Source organism: Triturus cristatus, chromosome 1_2 (genome assembly GCF_964204655.1).
Source record: "Triturus cristatus chromosome 1_2, aTriCri1.1, whole genome shotgun sequence".
Lineage (NCBI taxonomy): Eukaryota > Metazoa > Chordata > Amphibia > Caudata > Salamandridae > Triturus > Triturus cristatus.
This window is the reverse complement of record NC_140580.1, coordinates 146,676,173-146,695,062: the sequence shown is the minus strand read 5'-3', so window position 1 is coordinate 146,695,062 and position 18,890 is coordinate 146,676,173. Positions and strand designations below refer to the sequence as shown.

The window sequence follows — 18,890 nt, the reverse complement described above, 5'->3', positions numbered from 1 at the left end:
AAAGATAGCAATCACATTACACAATGCCGCACTGCACACTCAAATCACGGAGAGGGCAGGGAATAGCACCCCCTCCGGTTCTTCTTCCTGAGCCACAACAGTGTAATCACAGAGCGAAAGGTGTTGTAATGCTTTGTTAATGTTTATAGCTAAGATCATATGTAACTCTCCCTTCACAATTTCTGTCTGGGTAATTTACAACACTTACCCATCTTCTTCACTGCACTATTGATCACTACTTTAAAGATGTTGAAGGCTGGTCTCTTCCTCTGATATTTACAATCTAACAAGGGGTCGAGAAGGCCCTTAATTGCAATGCAATAGGTCTCACATTTGCAAGAGTTTAAGCTATGAGTATTGTAAATGACAATGCCTTTTATTTATGTTTTAAAACCCAAAACATAAACAAAAGGCATTGTCATTTACAATGCCAATAGCTCAAACTCAAGTGAATGCGAGACCTCTTGCATTGCAAATGCTTGTTTCTTAATTTCTTGTTATTCTAAGATTTTTTGTAAAATGGAATCCTTTGGGAAGTAATAAAGTCTTGTTAGCACAGACAAGCGCAATCACTGTGTTACATTTGATACCTTGACTTTGTGTTTCTCCTGACGATTCACTCTTAACACAAAGGGGCCGACTCCGATCTTGCTCGGAAGGGCTCCGAACGCGATCCGGCCAGAAAAAGTACGAGCCGTACACATGTTCTCCGCCCGACTCATACAGTTGTACGAGCGAGCAAGTACGAGGCGAGCAACACGAAATTCACCGACCGAGTCGTTTCCGGGTCCGAACCGCTCCGTACGTCTTGTCCGTAAGCAAACCGTGCCATGCAATGGATGCGATTTCCGACCGAGCCAGTACAATGCACGCGTCGGACGGCCGAATCGAGCCGAAATTTCCGGCTTGCAAAACATCTGGGAAGCTGCCTTTGGGGGTCAGAGCCCCCGTCACCCGCAGCCTTACGACTGAGACACAGGGTGAGACCCAAGGGTCTCTCCAACACAGGCATGTATGGTGTGGATGGCACTGACGTGTACCCACTGTAGGGGGCGCCCTTGTGCGAGACGTACCCATTCAGTCAATGGGAGCCCATGTACGCTCCATACGACCGGCTCCCATTGACTTCTATGGGATTCCGACCGAACTGAGTCCGGCAGCATGTGGCCGCATCGTACTCGCTTGGGCGGACTGCAGGAGTCCGGCTCGGTCAGAAAACACTACGGTTCGGCCGGAGAACTTTCCGACCCAGATCGGAATCACCCCCTAAATGTCTACCTTTATATGATTCCTACCCATTATCAACCTCATTGTCCTATGTAAAATTTTCTGTACATTGATTCATACTATTGTGCCTCTGTGTGTGATATAAAGAGGTCTGGTGCCCTACACTGGGATGAGTAGTGCTATAAAATAATTAAATAAAAACAAATTACTAGGTTCCATTTAATTCAATGTATGTTGAATTAATCATACCCTCAGATACATCTTGCATTCTTACAGTGTATATTCATCTCTTACATGGGGGTAGAGGGGTGGAACAAAGTCAAAAACCTACTGTTGGAACTGGCCTTTTTGCAGGGTCATCCCCAAACATTTTGCCTTCCTGTATTTTTTCTGACCTGTTTTTGTTGGTTTTTTGACTCTGGGCACTTTACCACTGCTGATCAGTGCTAAAGTGCATGTGCTCTCTCATGTAAACTTGGTACACCTCTTTGGCATATTTAATGTAGCTGTAAGTCTCTTGTACAGTGGTATTCCATATACCCAGGGCATGTAAATTAAATGCTACTAGTGGGCTTGCAGCACTGAGTGCGCCATCTACCACAGTAGCTTTTCAAACCTGTCTCAGGCCTCTGCCGGTGCAGGTTGAGAGTAAGAACTAGGGGTGGGCGGAATTTGCGTAATCGCGTTACGCAAATCTCCGCGAAACGGCAAAAAATCTCCGCGAACACGCAGAAATTCCGCGAACACGCGGAATTGCTTGTTCGCGATACTTTTTTCCTGTTCGCGATCGCTGTTTGCGTGCTCGGGGTGAAATATCTCGCGAACACGCATATTGAGAACGCGAACAAGCAAAAAATTTCGCGAAGCCGCGGAACGCAGATTTTTGGGCAATTTCGCGTTCTCCGCGGAACGCGAAATTACCCAAATTTCGCAAATTCCGCGAACGGAACGGAATTTACCGCCCAGGCCTAGTAAGAACTCCTATTCCGAGGCTTGTATAGTCTTTTCACAAAGTCCTAATGAGACTTAATGAGTGAGCAAGTCAATCAGGTAAGGTTAATTTTCCACGCTTTAAGAGCAACGCCCAGACTAGTGGATCAGTGTCCTTTGCGCTTTGCTGGTGTGCTTGTGAGGAGGAGATCAGTGTCTGTTTATAATGCATGAATAGTGACTGAGGCAGGCAGCCGCTGTGGATTTGCACCCTTTCTTTTCAGGAGTGTTTTTTTTTTTGCTTTATTGACTAATTTAGGCACACATCTGGATTGTGTTCCTTCCCCTATGAAGAGAAGTCAAATTAGGATCTTTACTGTCTGATCTACTGTCTCTAAGTGAAGCTCCAGCACATCTATGTTTAGAAGTACAGGGACACATGTCCTCATATGTTTTCCTGGTTTCCTGGGACAGACTGCATCCAAGGCCTCTTCATATGCCTCTCCTGAAGTATTGGAAGCCTGCTTTCATGAGTTTGGAGGAGATTCCATTCCAGTAACAAGAATTGTTGGGTTATATCTGGATGGTTGGTTTAATCCAGTTTCAATGACTAGAGGAACTCTGCTTCATTCGGGACCACCTAAAATAATAATAACAGATGGCAACTTGAAAAGGTGGGGAGAAACACTACTGGATATGTCAGTTCAAGACAGATAGATGAACAAGAAGAAAGCAAAATCTTCAAACTGGAGAGTTTGGGCAGCAGTACATCAAGCATTGCTGCACTTCCAGTCGTCACAGTCTCAACAACACATATTTGTGTGGACGGACAATAGGGCGACAGTCTCTTATATAAACAGACAAGTAGGAACAAATCTTCAACCCTCAATCTGATTGTAATTAAGATTGGAATATGGGCAGAACATTGTCTCCTCTCTGAAAGCAGCTGGGAATGACAATTTGGCAGCAGACAACTAGAATAGAGTTTTTCTTTCATCTCAACGGTAGCAGCTGGGGTGGGGACGGAGTGGCAGGGCAGGTGTAGGACGACGGGGAGGAGGGGGGAAAACAGACAACACATATAAAAAAAACACAAAGAACTTACCTACCGCCCGACGCTAATTTCTGTGTCCTCGCTGCATCAGGCTCAGGATGTTGTCTCCATCCTTCTGGTGCTCTTGGGCAGAAAGGGAAGGACTTCTGCCCTAGGACAACGTGAAACCAACCAATTGGCAGAAGCGGGTTAACCCAGCGCTCATTTTGAGGCTCTGGGCCTGCAACTGCAATTCCTTGGCTGTTTCTCAGCCTTGGGATTGCAGGCTCTGAAATGCGCAGGGTCGGCCTGGTGGGCTGTAGGCAGCTGGCCAATCTGACCTGCGCACTGGCAGGGGGCTGCATTACTAGTGCAATCGCACTGATCAGCCCCGCCCCTGTCATCACGCTGTAACAGTGTGAGCCTTGAACACATTAATGAAATTGTATTGATTACCATTTTATTAATGTGTGTGCCTGCTGCACTCACAGCAGGCGGGGCAATGCTCCTCCGCCATAATGGAGGAGCTGCCAGTAACTCCACTGAAGTTTTATATAATATGTTCGAGGAAGCCTTTCTTCAGTTGCTACTTTCACAAGAAGACACTCACCATCTAAGATTCTTCTCTCGAGTTCCAGTTCCAGGCGGTTGTTAAGTAGACTTTCTATTTGCACTTTACATTTCTCATCTTCTTTATGCTATTGTTTCTTTTTCTCTTATCATTTGGCTGCTTCTAAAGATTTAGGTGGTAGCAGCAGAGGTGATAGCAGTTCTACACTTTTGGCTTTGCAGAATATGGCATCTATTTGTGAGGTCCATGGCTCAGTCACCCCTGTGGAGAATCGCACTATCACCATTTCTACTTCGTGCACCAAGGCTGACTGCCTCTGTCAAAACTTTCTCTGATGATATGGAGAGAGCATTGGGCATCAGGGTTGAGGGATTCCAGAGTATTTAACTGCAACCATTCAGAGATCAATACAAAAATAATGGGGTTGCCCTGTGTCCCTCAGAACCTGGGTATATAATGATATGGGCTGCAATGTGTTCTGTTGGGTGTCGCAATTGCTTTGCGTAAAAAAGATGGGGTGTAGAATATATAACAAATGTATGAAGATCAAAGTGATGTCGGGAAAATACTTAAACAATAGACACAACTTAAATAGAGTGTGGCCCTATATTAAACTGATGGAAAGTGGCTTATTAGTAGTGGCAGGGATGCATTTACCACTGGCAATAATATCATTGACACAATCTAGGGCTCAGAATAGGTCTTAGAAAATTATTTCCATGCTTAACCCTTGGTCGCTTGGCTGCGAGGAGGCAGACTTAATTTCAAAGACAGGTATGTAAAGCATTTACAAACACCAATTCAGTAAATAATTAAGACACAACGCACAATAAAAATCCAACATCACTTTATGAAAATAGGCAATATTTTTTTCTTTTTTAAATGACACCAAAATGAAAAAAATCCACTATAGGGAACCAGAGATTAGTCACTTTCTAGTGCTTAGAAACCAACAGTGCCACTTTTGGTCATTTTGTTGCCTCTGACAGGGACACATTCACATTTAGAAATGTTTCTGGAGGATCTCTCACCAGCCTCATGCAGCACCCTCCAGCAGGCTTGATCCTTTTAGAACTCCTTCCTGTAGTTCTTTTTGTGGTCCAAGTTGTTCCACACACAAGCCAAGGTTCTGGAATCTCCAAGAGGGTCCTTGAAAGTGTTATATTTAAATTCCCACAATCTACTTGGATAAAACCCTTACAAATCCACTGGTATTACTCCAGGCTGGGGATTCTTTGTGGTGATGGTCCAGGTGAGCTCTGTTAACATGTAGCTTGCATGGAGTCCACTCTTTAGTTCTTTTGAAGCAGGTTTGATCCCCAGGCCTGTAGTTTCAGATGGTGCAGTCTTCTGAGTGCAGGCCTAGTGAGCGCACATCAAACTCTTCAGCGTGGGCCCTTCTGATTCTCTTAGGTTTCAAAAGCAGATCTAAGAGGCACTGCCCCTCTCAGATACTTATTCAGTGTTCTCTGGGGTCTAGCAGGAAGCACTAATGTCCAATGAGGTGCGGGGCAACACCCGGGGGCATGACCACTTCCTCCAAAGTGTGGTAAAATGCTAACCCAGAAACCACTATTCTTCCAAAATTCAATATGTCAGAATTTTCAGCAGAGGGAAAAGAGCTGGCTAAACACACCCCTAGGATGGCTTATCTCCATAGTCTCCCCCCCTTGCATCTGCACATTACTTTCTTTAAAAAAAAAAGAAAATCTTTTTATTTAAGCAAGAAAACAAATAAAGAACAATCAGCGTGCGCATTCCTTTCCGAAGCCTAGCATCTGTCTAGGTTAAAAGAGGAAAGTTGTAAATGAAACTGATGTGTTTAGCTTTTCTCTTCCTTCCCTTGAAGAGCATTATTTACTACCCCTCCCCCTGGCTCAGGCATTCCTGTGCCCAGCAACCTCTCCTCCCCGAGAGGTTTCCTAACACTACGGGTCATTTATCACCTCTTCAAAGCAGCCAGGCTAATCCAATCAGGGCAGAGCAGTACAGCATTGAATTTTGGCTTACAGACAAAAAACAAGCATTTGCAATACAAACGGTCTTGCTTTTTGGACCATATAAGTATTTAGCTATGTAGTACATTAGGTATATAGCGCTTGCTACCTTTGATGGGGGTTAAAGTTTTTGTTTTTTGTTTTTCGGTGAGTAGCACGCTGCTTCAGAACCCATAAGGGATTAGTGATGAACTAGTATAGAAAAAAATATGAAAGTAATTTGAGTGGTGGGTATGTTAGTCAGATTATTTGGATTGCGAAGGATAGTGAAGGGATAGATAGTAGTCAGGCATAGTGCCCAATTTGTCCTTGGCAAGATTGCCTAAGGTGTAAAGGCAACTCCAACCTACCCGGTAACGGTTGTGGCGTTAGAAGCAATTCCGGAAACATAGTGTTAGCAACAAGCATAAAAAGGGAGGCAGAGACCAGTTCAACACTATGTAAGCGAGAAACTCTAAAAACAAATGTGTCTAAATTCCTCATTCAATAAAGTTTATATTGAAGTGCAGTGATTGTTGCAGCAGGTGTGTTAGAATTGCAGCAGTCAAAGAGATACATAAGGTAGGGTCCAATTAATACCCCTTGCGAGTTAGTGGTCAGATTAGGGTCATACACTAACATTCTCTCACCGCTGGAAGCTTGCTCACTGTGCATAATTGCCCAAGTCATGTTCATGAACTATTTAACAAGAGGTAGTCTGCATTTATATTTAAAAAAGGGGCCAGAGAATAACCGTCGGATAACCGAAGCAGGTGGTAGCTAATTTCAATTGTGACTGAGAACATTTTGAATCGGTGGCATTTAAGAGACAGACGATATGGCATCAATTGGTATGATCTGCCCATTCAATCCTGACCATCAAATCAAAGGCTCAGAGTTCCGCCTGCATATGTTGATTTGCAAGGATAAACCTAAACCAAAGGAAACTGCTGTTCCACCAAATGTTCGGCTTTCGAAGAAGAAAACAAATTGGCGTCCGGTCGAACTGAAAGAAGAGCCTAAAGTTGAACCTATACAAGACTACTATTTGGATTCCTATGATAAGGAACAACTGATTCAATGTCCATATGATGCTAATCATCAAATCAGGGCCTGCAGGTTCCCATATCATATTATAAAGTGCAGAAAGAATCACCCTGATGTAGAGAGAGAACTGGCGACATGCCCTTTTAATGCACGTCATCATGTTCCGAGAGCAGAGATGAGTCACCACATATCCTCCTGTGACGACAAGAGCTGCATTGAGCAAGATATTGTTAATCAATCTAGCAGCTGTAGACGGGAGGAAGTGGTCCATTTGAGCACGTGGCAGACCCCACCTTGTGACGAAGATTGGGATATGGACTTAAAGCAACAGTCTTGTCCAGCATTTATTTGGGGTACCGTGAATTGTGCCGTAAACAGCACTGGACCGAATAAGCTTTTGGAGCAAAAAAGCAATCTCTGCTCTACCATCCGGGCTCCAAAGTCCCTGCCATATGTGCTCCCTTGGAAAACAAATTCAACAATCCGCGAGTAGACTCATCTCATTCAGTTTGGATATTGGTTTGGGAGTTAACTTGGAAGAAGACGCGGCATCATTCTCTGCAGTGCTGTCATTTTGTATTGTTAATCCTGTTGTAAAAATGGAAAGAAGCTAAACACAACCCTGATGCACTTAATCAAGGTGAAGAAACTGCTTATAATCCCCAATCAGAAATCTCAATATTTTAGTGAAACATAACTTTACTTGGGACTTTGTACTCGAAAAAAGTTCTTCTGTTGCCCTTTTGATTTAGACTTTGGGTTTAATGTAGAGTTTGGAAAGAATTACCCTGAACTACATTTTCTCCCCTTAACTAATTTAAAGATGGGCAAACTGCCAGGTTTCCAGTGTTGGAGCCTCTGCTGGTTCTGTCATCATCAACCCTTAGTCCGTCACCTATAGGACTGCCATGCAACAGTGGCGGATGACCCGTCCTAATAACGACTTGGCTACTGCCACTAATTTTTTCAACTCAGGAAAATAGAAATTTCCCTAATGTTCAAGGAGAAAACTAGATGCAAATTGGAGACATTGATTATTTTTTCCAGTTACTGACTCTTGGCTTGCTTGTCTGTTTCTGAAAGACAAATGAAAGCTGAGATTGCCACAGCAACTTTTCAGCATGATCAGTATTCATTCGACTTGCCCAAAAGTGCATTTATCTTTGTGGCTAATGATTCCTTTTGATTACTGTATATTTCTTGGCACTTTCATTGGGAAATATTTTTGACCTGTTTTGTGCCAGAGTTAAATTGAAAAAGAATTGTTCATTGCAAAATTATTTTTCATTAACCTGTTAAATCAGTTATTTTGTTGAAATTGTCGACTTGTTGAACTGAATTACGTGCATCGTAGAGTCTAGATTTGGTATCTCTGTCCTATGATTACTACATACGCATCTGGAATGTGATGATTCACACATTCAGAATATAATGAAACTGACATAGATCTCAATTTCCAAAGTCTGTTTTCATGGCCAAAATACAGGCTTTGTGTATAAAAATGACATATATGCCTGGCATACGTGTGAATTAATATCAGAATTGCAATGATTCTGTGCAGGCTAACCTTAAACAGACATTTTTTTTTAGAGTTGTAAAAACTTTATTTTGACAGCAACGTAAAAATGTTGCTGGCCAGTTGCACTTGAATGTAATTTTTGGTGAAAACACTAAAATAATGCAAATCAAGGACCTTCAAGTATGTAGGTTTTGCCCAGAACTGTCCACATTTACTGTGGCTACTCATCTGAGCAAAGTTTCTATGTAGTGAAAAATAAGCAGAAGTTAAGTTTTTAATGTCTGGAAGCCATTGTTCTCTTGGCAGCACAGAACCAGCTAGTGAGTTATCCTTCTAACCTGCATGCACATACATGAATCTGCTAGTATGCCAGACCTTAGTGAGTTCTGTTATATAGTAGTGCATGTTGAGACATTTTATGTCACAACCAGACACTCTGCCCTATTCGCAATATTTACTTTATTCTTCACTTACAAGTCTTACTTTTATTTGTGGTGCTTTGTCGATACCAGTAGATGCGATATGAAGCAGAATTCGGTGTTGTTGCCCGATTAGCCTTCAATAGCTTCCTACAAGGAACTCCTAACCGTTGTTTGTGAGTCAGAGTCCCAATATTTTTCTAAGATTGCAGCTTCTCTTGGTCTCTTAAGACAGAATTAGCACAATTTGTGTCCTATTGCCTAGAGATAGGGGACACGATTCCTTGCTTAAAACGTGTTACATTTGTTACTTGTTATTTTGCAGTGCAAGCCCCCAACTACTGCATTGAGAAACTCCATGAGCTTTTATTTTATTTGGGCTTCATATTTAAACACATTAAAAAAAAAATACCAATGTGAATAAAATTAAAAGATGATGTACAGAAGGGGATTTGTCTGCCACAGCTCGAACATTAAAACACCATTTTTACTTTACGATGTGCCTGGCACCTCTAAGCCTACCCTCTTAAGTTTTATGAAAACCATGCTAAATTGGCTTCCCTATAAATTTGAGACTGCTCACAATTTGATTTGAGTGCCCCAGTTTTGGAAGAACTTTTAGTGACTCAGGGGGAGTTGGAATTAAGCAGTTAACTTTGTTCATAATTGAGGTTATTTAAAGCCATATTTGCCACTGTATCTGTAGAAATGTGGTTTTAGATGTCACAGAATGCCTTTGAAGTTCTGTTGATCTGGTCGATGAGTGTTTCTTTGTAAATAACTGAACTATAGCTGTTGGGCATTAACACATATGAACCTTCTGCTCTATATTTAGCTGTGGAACATCATCTGTAAAACAACTTGTTCTTACTAACGCATATTGTTCAGTGTATATTAATACGTGTTTAAAATCAGCATAGTTTGCTTCGGCATGCTTTATGCTTTTTGAAAAAATACATATCTCTAGCCCCACACTTTGCCTCTATTTTCAGCCTTCTTGACAAAGCTGTCCGACTTAGTTTTTCTGTGCTTGTTCTTTACTCCTTCTATAATTCATCTGTACATCATTGATTGAATTCTCATAAATCTGCTTCATCTACCACCACTTTATTATGTCATTCATCACTAGATAAAATATGCCCCAACCTTGCTTAACCATATGCCACTGTGTCTTTGGCTTCGTATTCCTGAATGAATCTATATTATTTAACACAATCCAATAGTACAGAGTTTTGTAATCCTCCAAGCCCTGTGATGCAACAGGAGTGTAAACATTAGTAGTGACATAATCTGTGTGCTGTCAGCCAATCCATATAGAAAATATGTTTATTAGTTGCTTTACATGTGTATGCAACACCTTGGTGCCCTGTATCATTGTTCTTAATAACTTTGCTTGGAGACTCAGTTGAAAAGCAGTGCTTTTTAAGCATTTGCAATGGAGTGTACTGCACTAATGCCAATAAATGTGCACTAACAGATGGGATACTCGATTGTTTGGCCTTATCATTGATTGTTGTGTGGAGGGTGATACACTTGATGAGCTCCTTGTCAAGCCACAGGACCAATAGGTAGGAAATTTTATGTCATTAAAACGTGTTTGGAAAAAGATGTGAGTAAGCATTTCATGTCACACAGCAGATTAGTTGGACCAAGTTTCAGAAGATTACTGTGATAATAAAAGTAGTAGTGGTTGTAAGCAAAATGGTAGCTATGGGGATATTTTAGGTGCTTGGAAAGTGTAAGTTGTACAGCTAAGACCCATAATGAGAGGGAGGCTTGTATAAAGCTTACATTAAAACCTTTAATATCTCAAAAGAAGTTAGATCAGTCCTCCAGGCTCTGACCTCTGGAGCAAATTGGATCGGTAAACCGGGTTCATAAAATGAAACCTTAGTCTTATCACAAAGTATTTGCTTCACTTAGCTGTGACAATATTAAGTACCAGTTAATGCACACTTTATTGGAGTATTGTAAATTAGATGGTTAAATCATGTAAATTATCATTACTGTATTTGTTGTGGGGATGAATTAGCTCTTTATTCTCCCCTTCCCCTTTGCATTCCCTGTTCTTTTCTTTTGAGCAAAAGCTTCTTGTAAAGATAATACTGTTTTACTAATTGTTTTTTACTGGCTCCTGGGACTGAGTAACTGTCTTAACGTACTCAGAGTGCTTCTATAGTTTTTTTGTTTTTCTTGGCTTCCTCTGACATTTGGTTGGGGGTTTTCTTACAGCAAAGATATTGTTTATGCCTTTGCAAGCAGCGGGTACTGTTGTGTTAGATAAAGGTGGAATAGTTCTTTCTAAAACAAAGAATCTTGACACCATGATAACCGTTCAGGCCCACATTGAGCCATTTCTCAGATGGCTTTTGTAGAAGCTGCAAAAACCCTTCAATAATCACCTTAATTTGAGCTGCCACTTTCATCTCTGTTATTCTTTCCCACATACAATTATCAGTACTTATTCTTTGCTTTTTCCTTAACAATCAATTTTAGATTAGCATGCCTCTGCTCTTGGAAACCGTTTTCCAGTTGATTACGGTAGTCCTAAAATCTGTTTTCATGTTGCATTATTTTGTTGTCTTGCAAATACATTCTGGTTGTCCGGTGTTAGTACCACATTCTGAGCCGTATAGAATAAAGAAGAATCCCAATCTAAAAATTGAACTGTTAACAATGGTGCACTGTGCTTTTCCTGTGACTACAAAACATTGAAACTTCAAAGTCTGCTTGTTCAATTTTTTTATTTTGCTTTTATTAAGCTGCTTTCCAGTGTTGTTTCTACCAACTATTTGAGTTTAGTGAAACAAGCAAGATAAAAATGAGTTGCCTGTTTAGAAATACAGTACAAACTTATTGCACTTCCGGTTGATCTAATTCGATGTAAATTGTTTTGTTTAAACATTCAAAGCTGTTGAATATATGTTCAAACAATTTTGTTGTTTCACACCATGATTGAAATAAACTTGTAAAACTCAAAAAAAAAAAAAAGGGGCCAGATGGCCCCAGTTTGTCATTGGCGAGCGTAGATTTGAACCTAGCATTCCCACCAGTGTATACAAATAGTAGGCGACAGCCAAAAGACCACAATGTGGGAGTATTCTGCATGTCTCTTAATTTAGCGTAAAATGTACAGGGTCATTTTGTGAGAAAGTGGCTAGAAATATTTGGTGGCACCTTGCAGTGTGTGGGCCAGGGAGCCCCCAATCTATCGCTCCTAGTGCGGTTACTGGGGGCAAGCCGGTATCACAGGAGCTGGAAGAGGCATATAAGTGCATGGCACGCCCAGGTCATCGTGCTGATATTTTTAAACAATGACATGGGCCAAATGATTACATGTTCATCTGTGGTGCAAATATTTTGGTGGACATGCTGATGAAAATAAACATAAATGGATAACCATGTACATGAGACCAACACAAGACAAAGAATAAGCAGTTTAGGCTTATTCAAGCAGAGGCCATCACCACTGCCTTGAAGAGATGGCAGTACGAATGACGTTTCTTGCCTTTGGGAGTCAGAAAACGCAGATTACTAAGAAGGGTTTTCAAAAGCAAAAAGCAAATGGAGGTCGCTTTGTTCTTTTGAGGAATGAAAAACAGGAAGTTGTTGAATAAGACACTCACATTTCTTACACTGATAGCAGGAGAATGAGGAGGGATCTCCCGAAAAGGATGGCCACCAAGTCTTAGTCCCACGTAGAGGGAGTTAATACACTAAAGACAGTATTTCACACACAAATGTATACTCACCACTGTTGTTGCCATGTTGCTGCCGCCACTCTGGTCGCTAGTCGCAACAACAGGAAATGCTCATATGTCAATGCCTGACCAGACACCCAGCTTCCTGTCAGAGAAACAGACAAAGGATGTAACCGGGCAAAGTTAAAGCGACAGCCATTTCTAAAAGGCAAGCTTCTTGTAGTATGTACCGGAATTATAATTAGGGCTCCCGGTTTTATGGTATTTATTTTTTTGCCATTTCCGTCTGTATTTATCCATATTTATTTTTTGGTCATTTTTTCTGTATTTATCCATATTTATTTTTGCCACAAGCAAAAGACGACGCTACAGCTAGTATTTTTCCACATTTATTTAAATTGACAATGCACACTTGCGCTTGGTTTTTTATTGGGCAACCCTATACATTCATCTGAAAACTTTGCCATTTGCAGAATGTCCCAAATATGCTTAAAAGTGCTATCACAAGCCATTTGTCTCAGAGCCTTGCAGTTTCTGTCATAGGCAGAGTGCCACATCCGCTCCCTCACCGAACACCTTACTGCCCCACTGAGAGAAATTCACACTGCCTTCAACTACAATCCAATTTGATCTGCTATAAACACCTGGATGTGCCTAAATTCAAATTACGCACTAGGGAAGAGCAATATGCTCCCTAAAGGAAATAGTAACAACACCCTGGAAAAAGCAAACATTCATAGGGAATGCACGATTAAATAATGAAATATAAGCAGGAACAACATGGTGAACTTAACGCTTTTACACTCACTATTCAGAAATCACTGAGTGCTTATGCCAGAAAACTACAGGGCCCAGAAAGGACCCATTTCAATGTCCACTGCTTATATGCTAACAAAACGTAAACAGTATTGCTTAAAAAGACCACATTCATGAACACAAAGCCGCCGTACACATTTTGTTTTCCAATCCACCCATCAACCAGGTATTGCTGTACCTCCAGGTTTGGCGCACTTCCCCACCGGGGGAAAACAGCGCTTCACTTGCAAACTCGGTAAAGTGACACTAATGTTTTTGGGGTTTGAATAAAACTGATCCGGCCACTTTAAGAACACTCCGTCTTGCTTTATTTAGTTATTGATTTTTCATATTTTGAACCTTTTACTTCCATGGCTGCACTTTAGAATAGAAAAATGTCAAAACGGCATTTCCATCAAAAGTGGTTTTCTTTTTTGCATCCATTTCACAGGGGAACAAATGAACGTCAGGAAGAAAAAGAGGGTGGGAACCATTTCTTGAGTCACGGTTTTCGGTAAGTGAGGAGGAGTTAGACAGAGAGAGAGGGAATAAGACTAAGAAAGAGAGGGGGGCAGCTGCAAGCGGCAGAGCAGAAGCAGACACCTTCCTTGTCTTGTCTGGACAGGAAGGAAGAGACGGAGACCTTTTCCTTCTCTGCTTCCCGCCCGTCCCCGAACAGCCACTAATGCCGAGCCTTCTCTACAGGCCTTGGATATTGTAAAACCCAGTCTGTGAGGAAAAGACGGATGCTGGTGCAATCGGCAGAGGCTAAGGGTGAAAAACATCAAAGCCTCATTAACAAGTAACGGTCTTTGAAAGACCTGTGAAGTACTCGGGTGCGGCTGAGAGTGTGCCTGGGAAGCTGTCTCAGCCCGGGCTGACAACTCTTAACCCTCTAAGGAGGGGGAAACACCAGATGGTCAATGACAAAATGTACTAGTATTTTCCCGTTTTTATATATAAATACAGATAAAGGAAAACTTGTTTTCCGTCTGTATTTATATGTAAAAATACGTTTAAACGGAAAACCGGGAGCCCTAATTATAATCTGCAACTTTGCCAGGAATATGTTTGAAAATAGAAACCGATCACCCTGCTCTTCTCTACTTATAACAGACAGATTTTAGATACTTAACTAGACAGTGAATATGTAATAATATTAGTTGCATAATTAAAATAATTATGTACATTTTAAACAATGTACGGCGCTGCATTGCTCAATATTTCAGGCCCTACTGTAAAACTGCATGTTTAAAGGAGCAGAGGGCTAAGAAAAAAGCTGTGAGGGGTGGGAGGAGTTGTGGGAGGCACGGGGAGAAAATAGTGCTGGTGCTCACAATTTAAACAAGCATTTGCAATGCAATTGGATTCGTATTTACGCAAGACCTATTGCATTGGAAACGGGAGTGCGGGGTCCATATGTCATGAACGGGAGTGGAGTGGAGTGGGGGAGGGGCAGAGAAGTCACAGACTGCAGGAGGGGGGCGGGGGGAGATAGGGAAGAAAATAATGTTGTAGTAAAGGGGCCAATAGCCGGGGAAGGATACAAATGACAACACAGCCATCCGGAGGAGGGTCTAACAAGCCTAAAACCAATCAAAAGGCAGCATTTAGGATCTAAGCCATCCAAAAGATGGGCGGAGCCTAAACGAAGCTTCCCCGCTATAGTATATACTGCATGTCTCAACGAGACAGCGCAAGCGCTGCCTAGGCGAGACCTAAAAAGTCTTATAACTTCTTGCCTGTACATTTTAAAAGAAATTCAACAATACCATATTGTTGAATTTATCATTATAATTCTTCTAAGTCCTTTAATCCTAGTTTTGGGGCTTTTCTTTCTCCAGTTTGTAACTAATAACCTTTTCCAATGTTAACCTATGGGCTGGAGGTGTGCAATGGAAAAACAAACTGGGCAATTTCTCAAATACCTGGGCCTATAAAACAGGTTTTATAAGGACCCTGCTTATATCTACAGGACCCCCACCACCCCTGTAACACCTAGGAAAGACTTTAGGGCTAAAGACTTTAGGGGTTCTAAATATATCAAAATATTGCAGATCCTCATTTCACAGTGCTCCTAGTATAAAAGTCGCTTTTATGAAGCACTTTACAACAATATGTGGGATGAAATGTGCAATTTCACTAACCCCAGGGCATATAAAAACCTTTTTTATAAAGATTCTCCTTATAAGTACCTGACACCCCACCCCTTGAACACCTAGGGGAGACCCTGGGGATACCTACCATGCCCCAACATTGTAGTTTATTTATTGTTAAGTGCCTCAAACACAAAAGTCGAGATTGGACAGCATTTGCATGTTAAAAGCAGTCCTGCAACACAGGGCTGCTTTTAATTGAGGGGTTGGGCGTGCGCAGGTGATGAAGTCCAAGGAGTCAATGTTTAGTTGTTCAAATGAGTCTTTATTTTCAATTAGTTAGTTCTCAAAGAATTGGAGAATTTACAGTCAGCCAACGCGTTTCGTTCTCATGATGAGAACTTCATCAGGGCTCAGTAGGCAAGTATAATTCCTTTGATGTAAAGAGAAAATGGTGAGAATTATGCACTTCACAGGTATACTAGGTAAATTTGGCCTAGCTCCAACGTGACCTTTCGTGTAGGATTCGAATAAGCGATCCCTTAACTAAGTCAGTGTTCCTGGTAAGTATTCTGGAAACACTCAGGATATTGCAGGGCCTCAGTCGGCTTAAGTAGCAAATCTCAAATTACGAGTTCTCCTACCAGAATGAGCGAGGACCCATAGTGTATCCAAGTGTGTGTAGGTGTTTTAGCTATATTCAGTGTGTGTCTTCCTCATAGCAATGACCTTGGGCCTGGTTAGGCAGAGCCCAGGGTCAGTCAGAGTCAGTTACAACCAGTACCAGTCAGTAAAAAGTTGGGCGGTGCCCAGGGCACAGGATGACTTTGCAATATAAACCAAAATTTAACACCCCATGGTACAATTAATGAAAGGAATAGGCAACACACAACAAACCCATTCATTATTTTATGTATTCAAAATCATATACCCAAAGAATATAAACAGTTTTCTTTGTAAATGGCTGCCACAAACACAAAAATATAGAATAAGGTGACTAAAGTCACAAAGTGCAAAACACATACACTAGGGATGAAATGTCGGTGACAATCTTATTGGTCCATGTTCTTGGTCAACCAGAGATGAACCATAAGTGTGATATCGCTAGGGCTGGATGTAACTTGTGTGATTACCATTCACGTAGATAAAATTTAGAGATTATTTTAAATTGTGAATGGATGCTGAGTACTCTCAGCAGACACAATCCTAATTCTGTTGTATGTGATAAAAGTGGATATTGAAATTCAAAATTAAATCATACAAACCACTGGTGCCATGAAACACTGGAATTGGAATAGTCCTGATGTTGCAGAATTTTGGTAAGTACTACAATGCAAGACATGTATTGTTATTATAGTTAAGAGATAATTCATTGCAATAAAAGGTCAATTCTTACAAAGTGAGAGGTTATTTTCTGGCCTTGCTGCCAGCATAAAACAAAATTCTCATGTTCTATTGGAAGAAAAGAAAGATCCGGTATTCAGGCCTAGGGCCTAATAGCATTACCAGTGATAAAACCTTAAGTTGAGTCTGTCCCATGAAAAAGGTTTCTTGCAACACTGTGTATTACCTCTGTAAACACTGATACAGTTGTGTTCATATCTTTATTCATGTGTCCAACAGATTGAAACCTCTGAAGATGATTGTGTGCCTGATGTGGAAGGAGGGGATACAACTGATGCCAGACCAGACAGGTGTAATAGGAGTCCTGTTATAACGAAGTGAGTGATGCTCTCTCTAATTTTTTTTTTTAAGTTTGAGTTTATTGAAGAAATAAAGAAGGGAAGGAGAAGGGAGGGAAAAGGGGTATAATCATCATGATAAGCATATACAAAGAATGAGCATTCCAACAGAAACTCTCATTAAAAGCAAAAATAACAAGCATGAAGTTTACATGAACAAAACCTACGTACAGGAATGAAAAATACCATATAAAATAGTAGAACGTAATATCATAGCATAAAGGCATTAAAGAAACAAGAAAATCATGGTGGCTTACGCACCTCAACTGTGTTAGGGTCTGGAGAGGCGTGTGCTGGAGCAAAGGAGGAGAGATAGGATACCAAAGGGAGCCAAATCAGATCACGTTTAATTGCTAGGGAAACGGGAGATACGTAATTAGTATCTAGGCGGTGATGGAAGCAAACTGCATTCCACCAAGAGTGGTAGGAGATATTTGCAGCCTGTTTCCAATTAGAAGTAATGGTATGGAAAGCCACAGCAACTAGAAGGTCAAGTAATAGATAATGGGAAGGAGATTGCGGGAGTCTCGGTGATAAGGAACCTAGAAAAACTAGCGAAGGGGAAAAGGGAATTGGAAGTTGGAATATCTTTTGTATTTGCGTCCATACTAGGTGCCAGAACTTGGAGATAGGAGGGCATTCAAACAACATGTGTTTGAGATCTGCAACGGGACAGGAACAGGACCAACAAATAGGGGATGTGTCAGGTGAAAAACTGGATAAAGCATGTGGAGTACATAAAGTTCTGTTATAAATGAAATATAAGGTTTGGGTAGTATTAGCAGCTCTAGAGGCTTTATGAAGCTTAGCCCATATTTTGTCCCAAAAAGGTATTGGCCAAACCTGAGAAAAATCCAATTCCCATGCATTCTCGATTTTAGATTTTAGTCTGTCAGTGGAGTACCGGAAAGAGTTATAAATAGCAGAGGCTGAGGGAGACGTCTCCAATAATAAAGAAGTAGATTTGCGGTCCAAAGGAATATCGGTAGATGGCACCAAGGAGCGAAGATATAAGATCAGAACTGGGAGAAGGGCGTTGTATTGCGATCGAGCAGAAGAGGGCAATGAGAAAGAGGATTGAAGTTCCTGGAATGAGAGAGGAGTATCTTGGGAAATTAATTGAGAGATCCAACACAATCCTCGAGAATGCCATGTCTTCCAAAAGATGGTGCGGTTACGAATTTTGTAAAGAGAGTTGTGCCATATCAGGTGTTCGTGAGTGGAAAGGAGGGAGGGATAAGATGATATTAGGTAAGGGAGAAGGAGAGTACGGGAATGAGAAATAACAGGCGTACGAAAGCGAACTAAAGGAGACGTGAAGGATAAGAACTCGCGAAAGGTAAAGGGGGACAGAAAGGAAGATTCCATACTTAACCAGACAGGCGGATAGTGTGGAAGATCAGAAGAGAACCAACGAGTCGATTGTTTCAAAGAGAAAGCTCGATGATATTCTCTGAAATCCGGAAAGCGCACACCAGACTGGGCCTTATCCTTGCGCAACGAAGCCAAAGCTATCCGAGACCGCTTACCATTCCATAAGAATTTCAGCAGCAAGGAATCAATCCGTTTAAAGAAGGAAACTGGAATGTGTACTGGAAGCATGGAAATGGTATAAAGAAGATGAGGGGATAACATAATTTTTATAGAATTGAGCCGACCCCACCAGGACAAAAAGAGCGGGTTCCAACGTTGAATAGCTGTGTCCATTTTCTTGAAGACATAATCAAAATTAAATTTGAGCGTATCCGACAAGAGAGGAGCGAACCAAACACCTAGATATTTGATCTTAGATGGTTGCCATGAGAAACCAGTTTGGGAAAAAAGGTGCTTTTGA

The 18,890-nt window shown here is 41.3% G+C and overlaps 1 protein-coding gene and 1 pseudogene across 2 annotated transcripts in view; both read left to right on the top strand.

Moving 5' to 3' along the window:
• LOC146866978 (caspase-7-like) overlaps positions 1–18,890 on the top strand; it is a 200,191-nt gene that overhangs the window by 18,035 nt on the left and 163,266 nt on the right. For both annotated transcript variants that reach the window (XM_085603346.1, XM_085603347.1), the window contains exon 2: positions 16,938–17,035. In XM_085603346.1, the coding sequence (XP_085459472.1) occupies positions 16,938–17,035 (98 nt within the window). The remainder of the gene's footprint in view (positions 1–16,937; positions 17,036–18,890) is intronic.
• Positions 6,503–7,532, top strand: LOC146866979 (gametocyte-specific factor 1 pseudogene; annotated as a pseudogene).